This window comes from Mustela erminea, chromosome 15, assembly GCF_009829155.1.
Source record: "Mustela erminea isolate mMusErm1 chromosome 15, mMusErm1.Pri, whole genome shotgun sequence".
In the NCBI taxonomy this organism is placed as follows: Eukaryota; Metazoa; Chordata; class Mammalia; order Carnivora; family Mustelidae; genus Mustela; species Mustela erminea.
This window is the reverse complement of record NC_045628.1, coordinates 4,103,759-4,122,594: the sequence shown is the minus strand read 5'-3', so window position 1 is coordinate 4,122,594 and position 18,836 is coordinate 4,103,759. Positions and strand designations below refer to the sequence as shown.

The 18,836-nt window shown below is 44.1% G+C and overlaps 1 protein-coding gene across 2 annotated transcripts in view; it reads left to right on the top strand.

Annotated features, from left to right (window-relative positions):
* The first annotated feature begins 65 nt into the window (after positions 1 to 65).
* Positions 66 to 18,836, top strand: part of TNFSF13B (TNF superfamily member 13b) — a 44,982-nt gene continuing 26,211 nt past the window's right edge. Inside the window, exons 1-5 of one of the 2 annotated variants that reach the window (XM_032314378.1) lie at positions 66 to 106; positions 1,869 to 1,979; positions 12,780 to 12,864; positions 13,056 to 14,097; positions 14,214 to 14,301. In XM_032314378.1, the coding sequence (XP_032170269.1) occupies positions 13,747 to 14,097; positions 14,214 to 14,301 (439 nt within the window). In that variant the 5' untranslated portion in view covers positions 66 to 106; positions 1,869 to 1,979; positions 12,780 to 12,864; positions 13,056 to 13,746. Of the gene's footprint in view, positions 107 to 1,500; positions 1,980 to 12,779; positions 12,865 to 13,055; positions 14,098 to 14,213; positions 14,302 to 18,836 lie in introns of those variants that run through there. The other variant, XM_032314377.1, reaches the window with a different exon arrangement.

Below are 18,836 nucleotides of genomic sequence, written 5' to 3'. Positions count from 1 at the left end.
AAGCAGGCTCCCCACTGAGCAGAGAGCCCAGTGCAGGGCTCGATCCCAGGACCCTGTCATCATGACCGGAGCTGAAGGCAGACGCTTAACCCACTGAGCCACCCAGGTACCCCTGAACTTCAAATTTCAAGTCCCTTTAACAGAGTTTTGACATTTTTGTTAGCTCATCAGCTGTAGAGCACCATAGAGCTTCTCTGTGAGTATCTATATTCTCTAGCTGTTAGAGGCTGAAACCCATGAGCCCCGACCCCTTCACCCAGCGACCAGACAGGAGGTTAGATGAGAATGCCAGACAGGGTTCTTCCAAGTGTGCAGACTCGAGTGATTAAGCAGGCTCAGCCACGTTGAATAGAGGAGTGAGGTGCCTTCCTCTGCCCTCTGGCACATCTAAAACCTCCACCATTGGGTCACTCTAGTGTTGTTCAGTAATGTTTTTGAGATAAGATCAGCTTTGTGGTCGGCAGCTCAGATAGCAGGATCTCCCCGGAAATGGGGAGACACAAGGTTAATAGGATCCATGCCTGCAGAGCATCATGATGCCTGGGCCGGTCGGCTTCTTACCCTTGTCGGTACAAAGGCAGTGTCTCCTGTCATTCCACAGGAGAATGGTCGCATATCTTGAAGCCCACTGGTTTTGCCAATTAAAAGTCAATTTTAAGAAGATCTTATTTATTTATTTGACAGAGAGAGCGAGCACAAGTAGATAGAGCAGCAGGCAGAGAGAGGGGGGGGAAGCAGGCTCCCTGCTGAGTGGATAGCCCGATGTGGGGCTCAATCCCAGGATGTTGGGATCATGACCTGAGCCGAAGGCAGATGCTTGACCGACTGAGCCACCCCGGTGCCCACGTATCTCACAATCTTTATGTTTCTTATAAAACCTAAGATGTAACACAGACAAGGACACTCTGTATAATAACTAACCCATCTTAATTCATTAAGTCTGTTTAACCGGTGTGCATCACAATTGGGATACTGAAGTATAAATCACCAGTTGGGTTACTGAAGTATAATAAGTTACTGGAAATCTAAGGCATGCTGATAAGGTTCTGATCTATAACTTTTCATAAATAGACAACTGTGCATTTAGATAAACCAGCCTAAGTTCTTGATGCTATAGATAGGGCCGTATGAAGCGCGCGTGGCCTGCATAGTGCAGACTGCTGATCGCTTTCTTTCTGGGAATGGAGCATCTGCGTACATCGGTCATTGTGCTAGATTTCAGTTCTGTAAAGGCAAGCAAAACAGGCAGCTCCTGCCTTCATGGGGTTCGGGGAGGTAAACAGTTAGCAGATCAGTAAATAAATATACGCACACGCGGTACAAACGTGCGGTAAGTGTTGTGATTGGAAAGCATAGTTTTCCCCGAAAAAGAATTGTCTGCCTTCCTCTTGGAAGCAGGGAACATTACGTGTCCTTGTTTCTCTTTCTTTCTTCTTCTCTTTTTTAAGAATCTGTTTTTCAGTAATCTGGACCCCCCAGCGTGGGGCTCAAACCCACAACCGCAGGTTCAAGAGTCACACGCTCTGTGGACTGAGCCAGCCAGGTGCTCCCTTGTTTACCTAAATCAGATTGACCTGCATCAGCCCTCCCTGACCTGTAAAAATTGTCCATAGTTCTTGACTAATCATGGAAATAGAAGTCAAAACGACAGTGATCTATCACCGCACATCCATTAGCATGGCCGCCACCAAGGAATAGAGAGTGGCAAGTGTTGGCAGGCTGTGGAGACGCTGGAACCACTTTGGCCTGTTGGTGGGAATGCAGACTGGGGCAGCCACGGTGGGAAACAGGATGGAGGGTCCTCAAAAGACTAAAAATAGAACTACCCTCTGATTCAGCAATTCTGCTTCTGTGTATCTCTCCATAAGGACTGAAAACGGGACCTCCAGGAAGTATTTGCACAAGAACATTCTAGCAGTATTATCCACAGTAGCTCAAGTGTGGAAGCCGTCCGAGCCGATCGTCTCCCTCCCCGATGGGTCAGTGGATAAACAAAATGTGGTATTGCGTTGGCCAGGGTTCCCCAGAGACACAGAAACAATGGGATATGCATATGTATGCACATATTCTAGTACAAATACGAAAGCCGAGAACCCGGAGAGCTGCTGCTCTAAGTTCCCATCTGAAAGGTAGCCGGCTCCAGACCCCAGAAGAGCCCATGTTCCAGTTCCAGTTTGAAGGCAGGAAAAGACCTGTTTCCCAGCTCAGCAGGGAGGCAGGAGGAGTTCCCTTTTCTTTGAGGGAAGGTCACCCTCTGTTTTATTCGGGCCATCAAGGGAGTGGGTAAGGGCCACCTACATTAGTCACAGGCATACATACGATGGAATATTATCCAGCTTTGAAAAGGAGGGAAACCCCGATACAAGCCGACGTGGATGTACCTTGAGGACATCGCGCTCCGTGAAGTGAGCCGGTCACAGGAAGACAGATACCGTAGGACTCCACTGATCTGAGGATCTAGAGTGTCCGCACCATAAAGACCGATAGGAGAATGATGGTTATCAGGGCTTGGGGGCAGGGTGCTTGTTACTTTGATGAAAAGAGGGGTTCAGTTGTGCATGTTGAAACAGTGCTGGCCACAGGCGGTGGTGATGGTTGCCCACCAGTGAGAGATGGTAAATTTTATGTTGTATGTTTTTCATCACCATAAAAAAAAAAAAAAAAAATCTAGGGCCAGAGGCGGCCTTACAGGCAAAGGACAGTCCTGGGAATGAAAACACGTTTCTCCATAGTGAGTACAGTGGAGTGGACCACACATGTTGCCACCTTCTGGAGCCTGAGATGATGTAGAAATCCTCTTTGTGCTGCAAAATCCATGACATGCGGAGCTTTCCCAAAGTGAAGAAGGTTCCCTTGTCTGAGTGAGGGTGAAAATTATAAATTCAAAAGTCAGCTATGTTAAAGAGAAATTCAAGAGTACCTGTATAAAGGGTAAGATGGTAAATTTTATGTTGTTTGCATATTAATGCAATTTTATAACCTAGAGTTAATGATTGAACATCAGTGTTCTGAAATGGTGAAGGAGTTTTTAAAAACTTTTATTTATTAAGTAATCTCTACCCCCAATGGGGGGCTCGAACTCACCACCTCAAGATCGAGTCACCTACTTTACTGGCTGGTCCTGCCAGGTGCCCTGAAATGGGAAAAGATTTTGACAGTCACCTGCAGATACGGTTTGTACTTTATTCCATGTCAGTTGTCATCCTTGGTTAATTATCCTGAGTCCTGCTGGTTGATAAGCGACAATGAGAATTTCACCAGAATTTTGCACGGCATCATGATTGCCTGTCCTGAGCGTGGAAATACCAACATGGGTCTGGATTGTGTTTAATTTTTGAAACGATTAAAGCCCATTATTCAGTTTAAAATATGTAAACAGCTGAAGCCGTGAGATAACAGATTATGCTTTTGGTTAAAATTCTGGAAATCACCCTCCTTTTTTTTTTTTTTTTTTACTCTAGTGGTAGAACAAAGAGACCTATTTTTAAGAGGAACAGAGAAAAAAAGTCAGCCCATTTTAAATGCAGAAAATTCAGAAGTAACCAACAATAAGATGATTTTTTTACTAACGTCTTAGATGAGTTTTATGATTGCCCAAAATTATCTAATACAGCTTTTACAAATCTTATTATAAATATGTTGGACACTCAGACTTGGTAATAAGATGGTTTGAGAAATGAAGAGTCTTTAGCTTTGTATTTTGAGGATCAAGAAAACACAAGAAAAGAAGTTGCCAATTGCCAATAAAGGGTTCAACATAACGAGAGTTAATTTTCCTTGAGACCCAGTCTGTCTGTCCTTTTGTACTGTTTCCTCCTCCCATGGTAAGTTCTCAGCAGCAGAATTGTTGAGTCGAAGTGAGAATGTGTTTTCAGTGTTACTAGGTAATTCCAGAGTGGTTTCTAAAACAATTTATTTTGCACTTTTGAAAGAGTTCTTTTCCCACGTTCTAACTAACAATACCTAATTAACAACTAACCCTCAGTGCTTGTTACCTTCATTAACTTTCACTTCCTGGGTTATTTTGACTTATTTTATTCCTTTCCCGATTTCTGCAGAATACTCTTGTGTTTTGGTGATAGCTTTGTTTGCAGTGCTCCTTTCTCATTAGTGATCAATGCCTTGCTCGTTTCATATAAATCGTTTCCCTTCTCGGTGCTCTCCAGGTAGCTTCTAACTTCAGTTTTGCACATCTCGTTGATTCAGATTTTATCTGTGATTGTAGTTTTTAACATTTCCTTTTTCATTTTTTAAAGACTCTTTTTTTTCTTTAACATATTATTTATATACTTGAGGGGGGTTGGGGAGAGAGACTGTGAGAACACAGAGGAGAGGGAGAAGCCAGTATCCTGCGGAGCAAGGAGCCCGATGTGGGGCTCCATCCCAGGACCCCGGGATCATGACCTGAGCTGAAGGCAGATGCTTAACCAACTGAACCACCCAGCTGCCCCTATATTTTTTACATTTTCAAGTAATAACTCTTTGATCAGCTTTTTTAATGATTTCAATTTTTATTACACCAAGAACAGTGAATGTGGTATTTCAGTTATCTATTGCTAAGCGACAAACCACCCTAATTCAGTGGCATATAAAGATGATATAAAGATGATGGTTTATTACTTTTGTGACTCCACGGCTTTCTGGCAGACGCATCTGCTGGTCCCACCTTAGCTCATCATCATGGCTGGTGAATTTGGACTTCTAGGCTCTGAATTTGGACTTCTAGCCTCCCTCACACATTTGACACTAATGCTGGCTCTTGGCTGGGGCACTTGGGTGCTTCTCCATCCCCCAGTGGATACACGGACTCTCACACTGGGACACTGGGGTGCTTCTCTATGTGTCTGCCCATCCCCCAGTGGATACACTGGGATACTGGGTGCTTCTCCATGTGTGTGCCCATCTCCCAGTGGACACACGGACTCTCACACTGGGACACTGGGGTGTTTCTCCTTGTGTGTGCCCCTCCCCCAGTGGATACACTGGGTCTATGACACTGGGGTGCTTCCCCATTTGTCTTCCCATCTCCCTGTGGATGCCCTGGCTTTCTTACATGGTAGTCTCAGGAAAGCAGCCCAAGAGAGGGTGAACTAGAACTGGGTTGCATCTACCGTAGTCTCCTGATCACAAATCAACTCACAAGGTCAGCTCAGATTCAGGGGGTGAGGAAATAGAGAAACTTTTGGGTAGGAAGAGCTGCGGTGTCTCACGGCAAATGGACTTTCACCAGAGAGTTTATTCTCACCCTTCCAAAACCACACATCACAACAGCTTATAGAAAATGCTACCTTTTTGAGAGTTGTTAATGTTGAGTAAGTTTTGTGTTTCTTGTATGTTTTGAAAAAAATATCTCTTTTTCATAGATATAATCATTACCTTCCTCTTTTGATTATCTTTCCACTAATTTTATATATATATATATATATATATATATATATTTAACACTGTATTTTTTAACATTATATATATATATAATTATAATAATAATTATAATTATAATAATAATTATTATATATATAATGTTAAAAAATACAGTGTTAAATATTATAGCATCAGTTCTCATGAACCTAAACCATGGGAGAAACCACTGGAAATAGGCAAGTAAAACACTGGTTGTAGGAGACTTTAATCCATCTCAATTAGTCTGTAACAGATTATATAAACAAAGGATATTGTGAACTTTAATAAAAGTATGTGTGTCATAGTCACACAAATGAAAATATTAATCTAAAAAGAAGCTTTCATTAATTTTTATTGATAGAAATAGGAGGAGAAAATAACCATAATGCAGTGTGGTAAGTGAGAAATTAGTAACGAAAATGAAAAACAAATGCCTGGAAATTAAGACAATTTAGCAAATATCTCTTCAATGATTTCTGAGTCCAAGTAGAAATCCAAACCAAATGGTGACATTTTCTTGAAAATATTAACAATAAAAACACTACGTATCAAATATGATTGAATTTTGCTAAGCAATGCTCTTAGGAAACTTAATAGCCTGTTTGTTTATATCAAATAACAAAGGAAATGAATGATTTAAGCATTCAGCTGAAGAAGTTGGAAACAACAAAACAAACTTAAGAAAAGTAGAAGGAAGCAGATCCCAAAGATAACAAGTAAAACCATCTGTTGATTACTTAGATAACAGTAACCAAATACCTTTTAGCTGTCTTTTCACAAAATAAAGGGAGAAGTCATAAATAAACAGTTTTTAAAAAATAGTAAAAGACCACCACAGGTACAAAATAAGTTGAAAACCAGATAGAAACTATTTTGTATAAATCCATTGTAGTTTGAAATTATTTAAAATAGATGACCTCACACAGCAGAATTTAGCCTCCAGAAAGCAGGAGTTTTCAAACTTTCTTTTAAAGTTTCTTTCTTTCCTTTTTTCTATCTTCTCTTTCTTTCCTTCTCATCCCTGGCACCTAGAGCATTAATGACGGACCAAATGGTAGTTCAGCCACCATGCTCTCCCTGGTTTATTTTTTCATTTTTCTTGTACAGAATATATATATATATATATATGTATATATATATATATATATATATATATACTCCCATTTCCCCTTATCAGTACTGCAAAAACTTGTTCATCAAACCCTCTTACTATCTTTCTGGCATCTGTAGTCTCTCTAGAAATGTCCCATTTGTCATTTTTGTTAATGATAATTTGTACTTTCTTTTTTTTTTTTTTTTGGTTTTCCTAAAATTTACTCATTTTTTTTGTTTCGAATAACCAAATTCCTTTATCCTCTCTATTGTGTCGTTACTTGCTATCTGTTTCATTATTTTTTTTTAAGATTTTATGTATTTATTTGCGAGAGAGAGAGATTGAGAGCACAAGCAGGAGGGAGGAGCAGAGGGAGAAGCAGGCTCCCCACAGAACAGGGAGCCCGATGTGGGCTCCATCCCAGGACCCTGGGATCTGACTTGAGCCAAGGCAGATGCTTAACCAACTGAGCCACCCAGCTGCCCCTATTTTGTTCATATTTTATCTTCTTTTTATCTCCTATCTTTAAGCTTAATTTGGTGTTACTTTTTTAATTTTTCAGGACTTTGTGAATTGTATGCTTAGCTCATTATTTGCCTTTCTGCTTTGCTACAGTGCTCAGATCACATAGATCTTCCACCTTCTAGTAAAATACACAATCGAAGCTGTCACGTCCCCGGTAAGAAGAGATTGAAGTGCACCCCCGGGGTCTGGCATATTTCCCGCGGGGCCCATAGACTTTGTGCAGGGATTTCATCAGGTTTCCTTGGGTGTGTTTTCCTCGGAGCTACCACTTGGTACCCACTTTCAAACTAGTTTTAGGTCTTTGTTGGATTAAGGCAGTTTTTTCTCCCCCCTTCGTGTTTTCAAATCACTGTGTCTTTAATCACCACGTTCGGTCCCGTCTTTTGTGCTCTGTGTTCCGAGGCTTGATGTCCCCTCAGGCCTGCAGGCCAGAAGTCAGAGCTTTGAAGTGACCATCCTTGCCCTGGGTTCATCTCTTAAACTCTTTAACTGGAAAATTATTTGGAGTCTTTCTCAGTTCGTAAACAAATTATCTGCAACTGAATCTTCTATCAATTTAAAAAATTCGTGTCGTCTGCCCCCACCTTTGTGCATATGCAGGGAGATGTCTGTGTTCTTTCTTTCTGGGATCACTCGCCTTTCCTGAACATGTCCTTGGCATCCTTTAAAGGCATGACGTGGCTGCAGTCTCTTCGGCCCTGCTAGTGGGAAGCCAGTCGGCTCTGTGCCCGCAGAGCAAAGGCAGTCTGCCCCTGAGGCCCGAGGGCAGGCGCCCCTTTCCGCCCATCTGGTTCCATTCTCCCAGCCTTGGGCCAAGAGGACTAAGTCTCTCCCCGTCTGGTTCCTTCGTACGTGCTGGGGGTCCAGGAAACGTGGCCTGCTCCTGTGGCGCTGATGACAGCGCCCCGCTCCCCCTTCTAGCACCGAGCCACTGAGCCTCCCGTCTCACATCCGGACTGGAAGCTGCCCCTTGACGGAAAACCTCACACCGTCTTTCCGTCCCAGACCAGTTCGAGCGCTGCTCATCCCTCCTGTCCAGCTGCCTCTGGGCCTCCGAAAGACAGGTCACTGGGGAGCCGGTCGGAAGGACAGTGGGATGGATTCACACTGCATTTCCCCAAGAGTGCCCTGGGGTCCCCTTGGGGTGTCTGAGGTGCTTCCCTCCCCACACAGAGACCTACAGTCCTGATTTCCTATTTTCCCTTCAAGAAGAGGTGACCGAATGTTTCTGGTTCCACAGATAAGACAATCCGTTCCCTACCTCTCCAGAAGCTAACTACCAGTTGTAAAGTTGTTGTTTTCTTAAGTTTCCTAACACTACGAAATACCTGAAGTTATCGAAAAATAACTAAGTAAAACTGGGAAGAAGACTCTTAGCGAGCGCATCCAATTTTTTTTTTTCTTTCCAGCTGCAGATGCTGGCCTTTTCTGTTTATATTGTAGTTTTTAAAATGGGGACATGTGGAAAAAATTCTGAAAGAACATTCAAAACTGTTCTGTACAAAAAGTCTTTAATTGCGGGACTATAAATATCCTCCAGCTAGCAGAATTAGTTAGGCCGCTTCTGGGTGGCTTAGCACCTAATCATGTAGCAAGTTGGCTTAAAGAAGAAGGCGAATGTGTTACTTAGTATAAGAAGTCCGACTGTGGAGCAGGAAGGTTGATTACTTCAGCACTCAGTAGTGGGGTTAGAGACCCCGTGTCTTCCATGACCTTGCTCTCCTACCGTCAGCCTGTCAGCCCGGGCATCCCAGCAACTGGCAGATGACTGCCACCATTCTCCGTTGTCCCGTGAGGTCATGTGACAGAGTGAGTATTTCTTGTGTTTCTCTTTAAAGATGATGAACTCTTTCCCATCTGCTTGTTAGAAACCTCACGAGTCCGTCCACACTTAGCAACCAAAGGCAGAGCCACATTTCTGTGATTAGGATTGAAACATGCGATTGGTCAGAGTCTCACAAAGACCGACGTCTAAACAAAATCAGCTTCTTCCCTACAACCCAGCAATTGCACTTCTAGGTATTTATCCAAGCGATACAAAAATGTTGATTCAAAGGGGCACATGCACCCCAACGTTTAGAACAGCACTATCAACAATAGCCAAATTATGCAGTAACCTCTTTGACATCAGCCATAGCAACTTCTTGCAAGACACGTCTCTAAAGACAAGGGGAACAAAAGCAAAAATGAGCTATTGGGACTTCATCAAGATCAAAAGCTTCTGCACAGCAAGGGAAACAGTCAACAAAACTAAAAAGCAACCTACGGGATGGGAGGAGATGCTTGCAAATGACATATCAGTTAAAGGGCTGGTATCTAGGTCCTATAAAGAATTTATCAAACTCAACAGCCAAAAAACAAATAATCCAGTCAAGAAATGGGCAGAAGACATGAACAGACACTTCTCCAAAGAAGACATACAAATGGCTAAAAGACATGTGAAAAAATGTTCATCATTAGCCATCAGGGAGATTCAAATCAAAACCAAAATGAGATACCACCTTACCCTAGTTAGAATGGCCAAAATTAACAGGAACTAAACAACATGTATTGGAGAGGATGTGGAGAAAGGGGAACCCTCTTACACTGTTGGTGGGAATGCAAGTTTGTGCAGCCACTTTGGAAAACAGTGTGGAGATTCCTGAAGAAATTAAAAATAGAGCTTCCCTATGACCCTGCAATTGCACTACTGGGTATTTACCCCAAAGATACAGATGTAGTGAAAAGAAGGGCCATCTTTACCCCAATGTTCATAGCAGCAATGGCCATGGTCACCCAACTGTGGAAAGAACCAAGATGCCCTTCAACGGACTAATGGATAAGGAAGATGTGGTCCATATACACTATGGAATATTACACAGGCATCAGAAAGGACGAATACCTAACTTTTGTAGCAACATGGACGGGACTGGAGGAGATGATGCTGAGTGAAATCAGTCAAGTAGAGAGAGTCAATTGTCATATGGTTTCACTTACTTGTGGAGCGTAAGGAATAACAAGGAGGGCATTAGGGGAAGGAAAGGAAAAGTGAATTGGGGGAAATCAGAAGGGGATAAGAAACGTGAGAGACTGTGGACTCTGAGAAACAAACTGAGTGTTTTGGAGGGGCGGGGGGAGGGATGGGTGTGCCGGGTGGTGGGTATTGAGGAGAGCACGGATTGCACGGAGCACTGGGCACGGTGCATAAACAATGAGTCTGGAACACTGGAACACTGAAAAAATAAAATTAAGATGTTAAAAATAAACAAGCAAACAAATAAATAAATGAAATGAAATAAATGAAGTAGTGCAGAATTTAGAAAGAAATCAGGTTCTAGATGTTGGGCAGGAGACAGTCTATTAAGGTCGTGAAGCCCCCTTGGGCATGCAGACGTGTCTGACCTCAGTGTCCACCTCCATCCTTTTGCTTCTAACATCTACTCAGCAAAATTTCAACTAAGTTATTTTAAATGTTTGAAAGCTCTGCCTTATTAATTTTTCGAGGCAGAGAGTAGTGTTTCTAGCGTGGGTGGCATCACGCTGTCATTTCTCCCAGTGTTTCTGAGATGGGTTGAATCATGCCAGGTTCTTTAGTCAAGTGTCCGAGGATGTCCGTGTGTTGTCTGTGTCTGTGTCTGTGACATGGACAGAGTCATTCATGGGTGTGGAGCAGCAGATGATGCACTGACTGCCCGTATCCATCTTAATACTAACTAGAATTTTATTCGTGTTGGTATTATAAAGGTCAAGAAGAGCAAACTAAGCTGCACGGGCCTTGGAAATGGTGTCAGAGCCGACAGAAGTGTCTTGAAATCTCCCCCTTAAGCACTGTTCCTTCAGAGCATTACATCCGGAAGTAGTCCCACGACAAACTAAGACATACTTGCAAATGAAAATGAATACTTAAAAAAAGTGCCTATGTTTCCCAGCAGTGAGGCTAATTAAGTTCCAGTAAATGCACGTGCTCCTATTTTTAATAAAACTATTGAGTATTAGGGATCAGTATGACCGACATTAATTTTTGTATGTGGATCTACCATGACTTTACAGTTAAGTTACCAAGTGATTAGCACTAAGCCTTACAAATCCATTTCCCTGGCTGCATACATATTTCCAACAGGAGACAACATGATTGTTGCCCAAATGTAATGGAGCCTTGTATCCACCTTTTTACCGTATTTTGAGCCCTTTAGGAAGTTGGTTTTACCGAGATCTATTGCTAGGTCCATCCACATGTCTGGGAGAGGCGTGCAATGCCCGAGTGGCACGGATCCTAGGGAAAGAAAACTCACCTTCGAAGAAGTGGTGTAAGAGAGGTGTCCTAAAGGTGCTGACTCTTCAAAACACTATTAAGCCAGAAGTTTCTAATTAAGCTTTTTGCATATTTTTGAGGTCGTCTATATAGGTAGTAGACAGCCAAAGATTGTATGTTGGTTTTACTCTCTGGTTCACATTCTTGGATAAACTCCTCACTTAAGTTCTTTCCACATATACTCTCACAAGTTCCTATCTGCCCAGTCCTGAGTGGAGGGACAGGAAGATGTATTCCCTCTGGGGTAGCTACAGCCGTACTACACAGGAATGTTTTCTATCCCAAGTGAGAAAGAGAAGTGGGTAAAAATAGCTCCATCCTGGCCAAGAGCACGGCGCATCTCAGGCACCCTGGCTTCCTTCCCTGAACACACTTGCGGTGTGGAGAGTTAGTCAATGAGCGGCATGCTATGTGTGGAACAGAATTTCAGTTAAATTATCATCAAACCATGTCCCCAGCAGGAAACAGATCCTTGATGTATGGGGTAATAACTTCCTTAGGTTCCTCTAACAAGAAACTCAGGAGCACATGAATGTCACTTAGTTTCTACCTGTCTTTAGAGAAGTTCGGTGGTGTGACCGCTGTGGCGGCACGCACATGGCCATGGCCGCGAGTCTCACACCGCGTCAGGGGAAGCGGCCGCCTGCCGTCTTCCGTGGAAGAAGCGCCATCCCTCTGCAGGTTTAGGCTTGCCCACGGCTTGGTCCAAGTTGAGACACTTGTTGTAAGTTGACCTGCACGTGGACTGGTCAGTCATTTTCTCTGGAGATCGTGGGCCATGAAGGTCTCTGCCCAAAAGAGCAAGGAAGGCAGAGCTAATTCTCCAATACGATCAAATTATTCCCTGTCTCTGGAATTTTTACAGCGGACTATGGAGAGCTGTGGCCCCCGCAAGGGGAGGAGGGTCGGCTCACAGAAGCAGCAGCGGCCGCGAGTGTCCTGGCTGGGAGAGGAGAGCCATCGCTTTCCAGCTCGGCCCGGAGTTCTTTTATTTCTGCGTGTGTGCAGGTAATGCAGATCCACACCCGTAAGCTGAGTGAGTTTCCCTTACTTTCAGTCAGAAGGCTTTAATACAGTCCCCCGAATAATTATTCTGTTTTCTGGAACGTTATCTAGTGTGTGTCACCCTGACGGGCCTGGAGACCAGGGCTGTGACCGAAGACGTGATCACATGATATTTGGCGCTCGCAGAGGGCGTCCTTCTCCACTTCAGAGACGGGGGTCCCCGCCGGCTGGTGTGGGGACCCCGGTCGTCTTTGAAATAACTTCGCAAAGTTGTTTTTGTTTTTTTTTAACCTTCTTTAAAAGTCTCTTTAAAAGGTTTCAAAATTCATAGACCCAAAGAAAAAAATAACCATCCTAAAATGAGTGTCGGATGGTGTCCCCCTGGCTCCTGGAGAGGCAACGGGAACTCCTTGCCGGGAGCTCCATGACCCTGGGCAAGGTGGCCGTGTGCCTCCTCTCCTGCAGGTGTCTGCCCGGCAGCCGGGCGCAGGTCGCAGGGAGACACGCGTGAGGACGTCGCGGAGGTGCTGCTTGTAAGACAGCTCACGGGGTGAGTGGGTAGGGACAGGGCCGCTCGCGGTGGGGCTGGACCGAGGCACTGGGAGTCGGGAGGAGGCCGGGTTTCCCAGACCCCGTCCGACCGACACCTGCGGCTGGGGGTGCCGACCTCCCGGCGTGGCCGTCCTGGGGGCGTCGAGTCCCAGAAGGAAAAGCAGACACGGGTTCCCCTTGGAAATGCAGCCCCCGCAGAGCAAGCAGCCCTCGGGGGGAGCTGAGACACGTCTGCAGGATCTCGCCGCGTTCTCTCTGTGGTGTTGCTAAGGATAAAGCGAGGATGGCCCGGTGGCCTCCGGTGCCTCCTCAGAGGACCGCCTGTTTCCTCCCTCGAGACCGTTCCTATATCGTTCTCCAGCTGGGACTGTTCACAGCCAGCACTGAGCTTATCTGACCTGCACAGTCATTACTCTGACTCCGGCAGAACCTGAACATTCCTTCCCTCCCGCGGTCTGAGCCCCGCGCCCCGAGGCAGCAGCTCGGGCCATGCCACCCAGAGCTGGTCCCGCACCTGCACGGCTGCGGGGCTCTCCCCAGCGGGCCAGCCCGCACCCCGGTCCCGTCACACCAGGGGCCTGTGTGTGTGTGTGTGTGTGTCTTGAGATGCCATTGAAATTCTTACAAAAACTGAAAGTGAAATGAGGAAATGATTGGGCAATCAGATTGAAGCGCCGGTGCCGGGAAGACCTATCCTGCAGCGGGGCCAGGACGCGGCCGGGCGGGCGGAGGGGAGCGCAGGAGAGCTGTCCTGAGGGCGACCGCAGGGCCAGGCCCCCGAGTCAGTGTAGGACACCAGCAAGCACAGCTCACAGGAAATGAGCCATTCCCTGCGCTTGCTTACTCGAAAGGCCCGAACCTGCAAAGTTCCAGGAGTGCCATGGATGGCTGCGCAGGCCGGCAGTCACGCCTTTCTCCCTGCCTGGAGAGGGGAGAAGAAATGAAACTGAAGGAGTGTGTCTCCATCCTCCCCCTGAAGGAAAGCCCCTCTGTCCCAGTCTCCAAAGATGGAACGCTGCTGGCCGTGACCTTGCTGCTGGCCCTGGCGGCCAGCTGCCTCTCGGTGCTGGCGTTCTGCAGGGTGGCCGCCCTTCAGGCCGAGCTGGGGAGCCTCCAGGCGGAGCTGCGGGAACTCCACCGGGCTGAGCAGCTGCCAGGCGCCCCCCAGGCCGGAGCCGCAGCTCCGAGGGCAGCCGTGCAGGAGGCCCCAGCTGTCCCCTCGGCTCTCAAAGTGAGTTTGCAGCAGCTGCCTCCCCCCGACCTCCGGGCGTGGGTGGGCTCGCCCCGCACAGCTGCCTCCCGCACCTCAGCTGTCTTTGCAGTAACTTGGGGTTTTTCTCTTCTTAGGGGATCTTCGCACCACCCGCTGCAGGAGGGGGCAACTCCAGCCAAAGCCGCAGGAACACACGTGCCCTTCAGGGTCCAGAAGAAGCAGGTAGGTTTCCGGCGCAGGAGCATCTGGGAGTCAGGGAGCCTGCGTCCACAGGTGTGGAGGACGGTCTTTGCTCTGGGGGCCCGGGAGCCGACCCGGGCACGGAGACCGTGCAAGTTGCATCTAAACCAGGGGAAGCTTTTAGGCACAACCGGTGCACAGCACGTCTGTCCTCCAATGAGCAGAGTGTGAGGGGCTGAGCTGTCCCGAGAGCAGAGAGGAGGAGGAATGAGCCGCGTAGTCTTCCTCATAGATCATGCCTGTGTCAGAAACCGGGTCCAGCCCTGCCGGGAGAAAGCGCCGCGTGTTAGTGCAGGTTCTGTCTACCTGAGTCCAGAAAGCCAGGGCAAGGAGAACACGTCCTGAGGGCGTGTGGCGCCCTGCGGCCCAGGAAGCTCCTATCGCAACAGGTGTGTTTGTGATTTCTTTTGTTTATTGCCTTCGTTTAAAAAAAAAAAAAAAAAAGGTTCATTTTACACACACACACACACACACACACGCAGAGATTTTAAAGCTTCTCTTTAAGGCTTTTCCAGGAAATCCACAAGTTTATAATCTTGTAAGAGTTCTCCAGTGATTCCTGCTTATGTTCATGTCCCACTTAATTCCAGAGTCCCAGAGTCCCAAGCCTCGGATTGGGCAGGGCCTCCCAAAATGCTCGATTCTAGTTCCTGCACTTCAGAGATGAAAAAGAGCATTTGTATTCCATTCAGTAGCATCACTACTTAGGAAATCCGTGGTATCGGTTCCCGTGTCAGGAGCACACGGTGTGTCGGACAGGTACGTGCTGTGATAGCCGATGTCACGGCTACTGTGTCCTTAAACACTCACCCTGCCCGTGAGGCCGCAGGACAGGTGTAGCTGTGTGGGTACAGGTGTGTGTTTGGGGAGGGAAGGGCCTGACTTACCCGCCAAGTGCTTCTCCGTCAGACTACACACTCACACACACTCACACACACTCACACACACTCACACACACTCACACACATACGTACATTAGATGCTCTGGCTGGAAACTCTTTTCACTGCCTGCCTTGTTCATGGGCAAAATTCTTAACCGATAAAACCATGATTTTTATGTCTTATCAAAAGCAGACGGGTTAAAACATATATAAACTAGGAAACACTAATATTTTTATTATACTTTAATAAATGAATTACTTTCATACTTTGCATTTTACCTGTATTTCCTACATAATTGAAAAAATACAACATAAACTGTGGTATATTTTTGTGTTTACTTATCATACAATAAGCCTTTTCCCTACTTCTAAGTAATTCCATATTAGTTTGCTATATCATACAGTTATTTAATGTGACCACTTCCAAAATTTTGTGCAGGTCTCTTGTTTCTGAATTACATGTTTCACTTGAATTCTGTAGATAGACTATCAGAGCTAAAAGAGGATGAACGTCTTGACCGCTCTCGCGGCCTGGCGCCATTTAGCTTTCAAACTGACTTATAAATGTACACAGCCAGAAATGTCGTGGGCGGCTGCTCCACATTCTTAAAGCATCTTATCTGTTAAATTTTATTTTGGCTAATTTAGTGGTTATAAAACTATCTCAAATGTAATTTGTTGCTTGCTTACAAAGAAGAATTTCTTTCTGCATATTTGGATAATTTCTAATTTTATGTCCTGCTAATTTTTATTCACAACTTCCCTCATTTGTCCTAATTTTTCTTTGTAATTTTGAAGAAACTATGTTAGGCATACTGCTTATCAAAATTTTGCTGTAAATATTTTCACAACATTTTTTTTAATTGTATAGAGATTTTGTCTGTGTATTTAATGTGATAAACTTTTCCTTTTCATCTTCTCTAATACATTAAAGCTAAATACATTAAAGCTAAAATTGTATTTATTCAAAATCTCTTACATAGCCTGTTCTATTCGCTGCTACTTTGACTTTTTTATAACTTGGTGTTTTAGTTTGGTTTTTAACTCCTTAATCCTCCTGGCATTCATTTGGTAGATCATGTCTACTAGCTTTAACTTCCCCTTTTTTCTTTAATTTTCTCCTTCCAAATTACTGCTAAATATCTCAACTAAATTTATTGGATGATTTTTTAACTTGTTTGCATTGGGCAGCTTACTATATTGTATTAAGTTTCTCATATATAGTTGAATCTATTTTGGACTGTCTTTTTATTGATTTATTATTCTATTTATCTGTATTAAATAAAATACTCAAGTATTTTGTAATATAATGAGCTTTATATCTAGTACCTCAATCTTCTTCAACCTCTATGTTAGTATTCCCAGCCTCCGCACATTAGTTTTACAAATAAACCTTAACTTGACCATCTCAAAGAGGGTGTCTTTATAGCAGATTTAAGAAGAAAGGATATTGAGTAAGAAATTAATTAACTTACAGAGTTCCACTTCCCCCAAATACCCTCTGTTCTATTTTAAAATTTCCTCCCATGTGCAGATTTTTACAAATTTCTGATTTTATGGCATCCAAAAATTAAGTACTGATTAAAAATTTCCCTAAATAATTTGTAATTGTTAGAAAGTTTGGAAAGTAATACAAAATTCTATCGAGTGAATGAAAATTTACCCAGTTTCCCAAGTCCAGATGGAATTGCTATTGTCATTATCGTGGTTAGCCTGAGATGTTTTTTAGACCTTTCATAAAATGCATGTATCTGCATGGTATACGTGTGTACAGTATGTGTAAGAATTCATCATATATATGTATGGTTAATGTAGCAGTAAATAGTATATCTCTTTACACACACCCACACACACACGCACACACACACACACTCAACGTTCATAGATCTGAGGCGGGAGGCTTGAAGAGGAGTACCTCGGTGACAGTCATATTTACTTTTCCTCATTCATGAAACTGGGTTGAATGCTGTTTTAAACACTATTGTTTTGTGCGGGGAAAATAAATTTTGTTTAGCATGACCAAATTAATGTATCTATAACCGAGTGGTTTATCCAAAACTCCTTGATTTTTTTTTCCTCTGTTCAGTACGGTCCTTTTTTGGAATTGAGGAAATTCTGAATCTATGCAGCTTTCTTTGTTTTTTGTTTGTTGTTTGTTTGTTTCTATTCTAGTTCTAATTTATTTTTTTTAAGATACTTGTTAATTTATTTATTTGAGAGAGAGAAAGAGAGAGAGACCATGAGCTGGAGGGCTGGGGTCAGAGAGAGAGGGACAAGCAGATTCACCGCTGAGCTGGGCGCCCAACTCAGACTCGGGGCTCAATCCCAGGACCCTGAGGTCATGACCTGAGCCAAAACCAAGAGTTGGATGCTTAGCCCTGAGCCACCCAGGTGCCCCTAGTTCTGTTTGTTTGTTTTAGTATTTTATTTTATTTTGTTTTTTAAATTAATTTATTTATTTTCAGAAAAAACAGTATTCATTATTTTTTCACCACACCCAGTGCTCCATGCAATCTGTGCCCTCTATAATACCCACCACCTGGTACCCCAACCTCCCACCACCCCGTCACTTCAAACCCCTCAGATTGTTTTTCAGAGTCCATAGTCTCTCATGATTCACCTCCCCTTCCAATTTCCCCCAACTCCCTTCTACTTTCAAAGTATCCATTCATGTGCTTATTTATTAATTTTCTATATACATTCTAGAACCATTGACATTTTTTGTTGGGACTTTATAAAAATTGTAGCTCTGAAGAAGAAAATGAATTTTCACATTGTTTAATTGCTTAGCTATCTCTTTATTAAATATCAAATTTTGAATTTCCTAATTAGATAGAATTTTCCTTGTATATGTTTTATTATTCTTTCATAGTTAATTATAAAAGAGGTTTTGTTGTGATCTCGAAGTCCTGGGATTTTCAAATAGGTTGTTAAACTCTTTGAGAAGGTACAGAATTGTCAAGAAATAATGCAGCATCCGATCTCATTGTTAGTTTTAAGCCACATCCACACACTTATTGGATTTATACTTAATAGAATTACAATATTTTTTCAGATTTTGTTTTTAGGATCTTCTGTTTTCTATACTCCTTAGCATCACTGTGCTGTCACTTTGTGTCAGAAAGGTTCAGAGCTAAGTACTGCTCAGTAATATGCCAGACTGCTGTGCATTTTTACTTCTCTGTAAATCCAACCTTGATTTCAGCAGGCACTACGGTTTTATCGCGTGTCTATCTAATTTGTAAGTAAACTCCGGCGTGTTGGGCCTAGAAAGCTGCAGGTCCTCAGCACCCAGCACTCCTGGCATCACGTATCACCTGCGGGAGGTTTGTACATGTCCTGTCTGTCCAGCTAGAGACCAGAGGCTTCTGTGCTCTGGGTCCTGTGTCTCTGGCGCATTCGTCATGATACTTGCACACGGAGGTGTTCTGTGAATATTTGCTGATGGATTTTGGGCTCGTGAAGCAGTAAGATGCAATGATTTGGCGTCCCTGGAAGGGGGGGATTTTCCCATATTTCTTCTTTTCTCAGGTTTTGATCAGAGGCTGTGTTATGCAGTTCTTTAACTTGACATTTGAAACAGCCGACTCACCAAAGGATGAGTCTGACAGCAAGTAGAGTTCCATGGGGCACCTG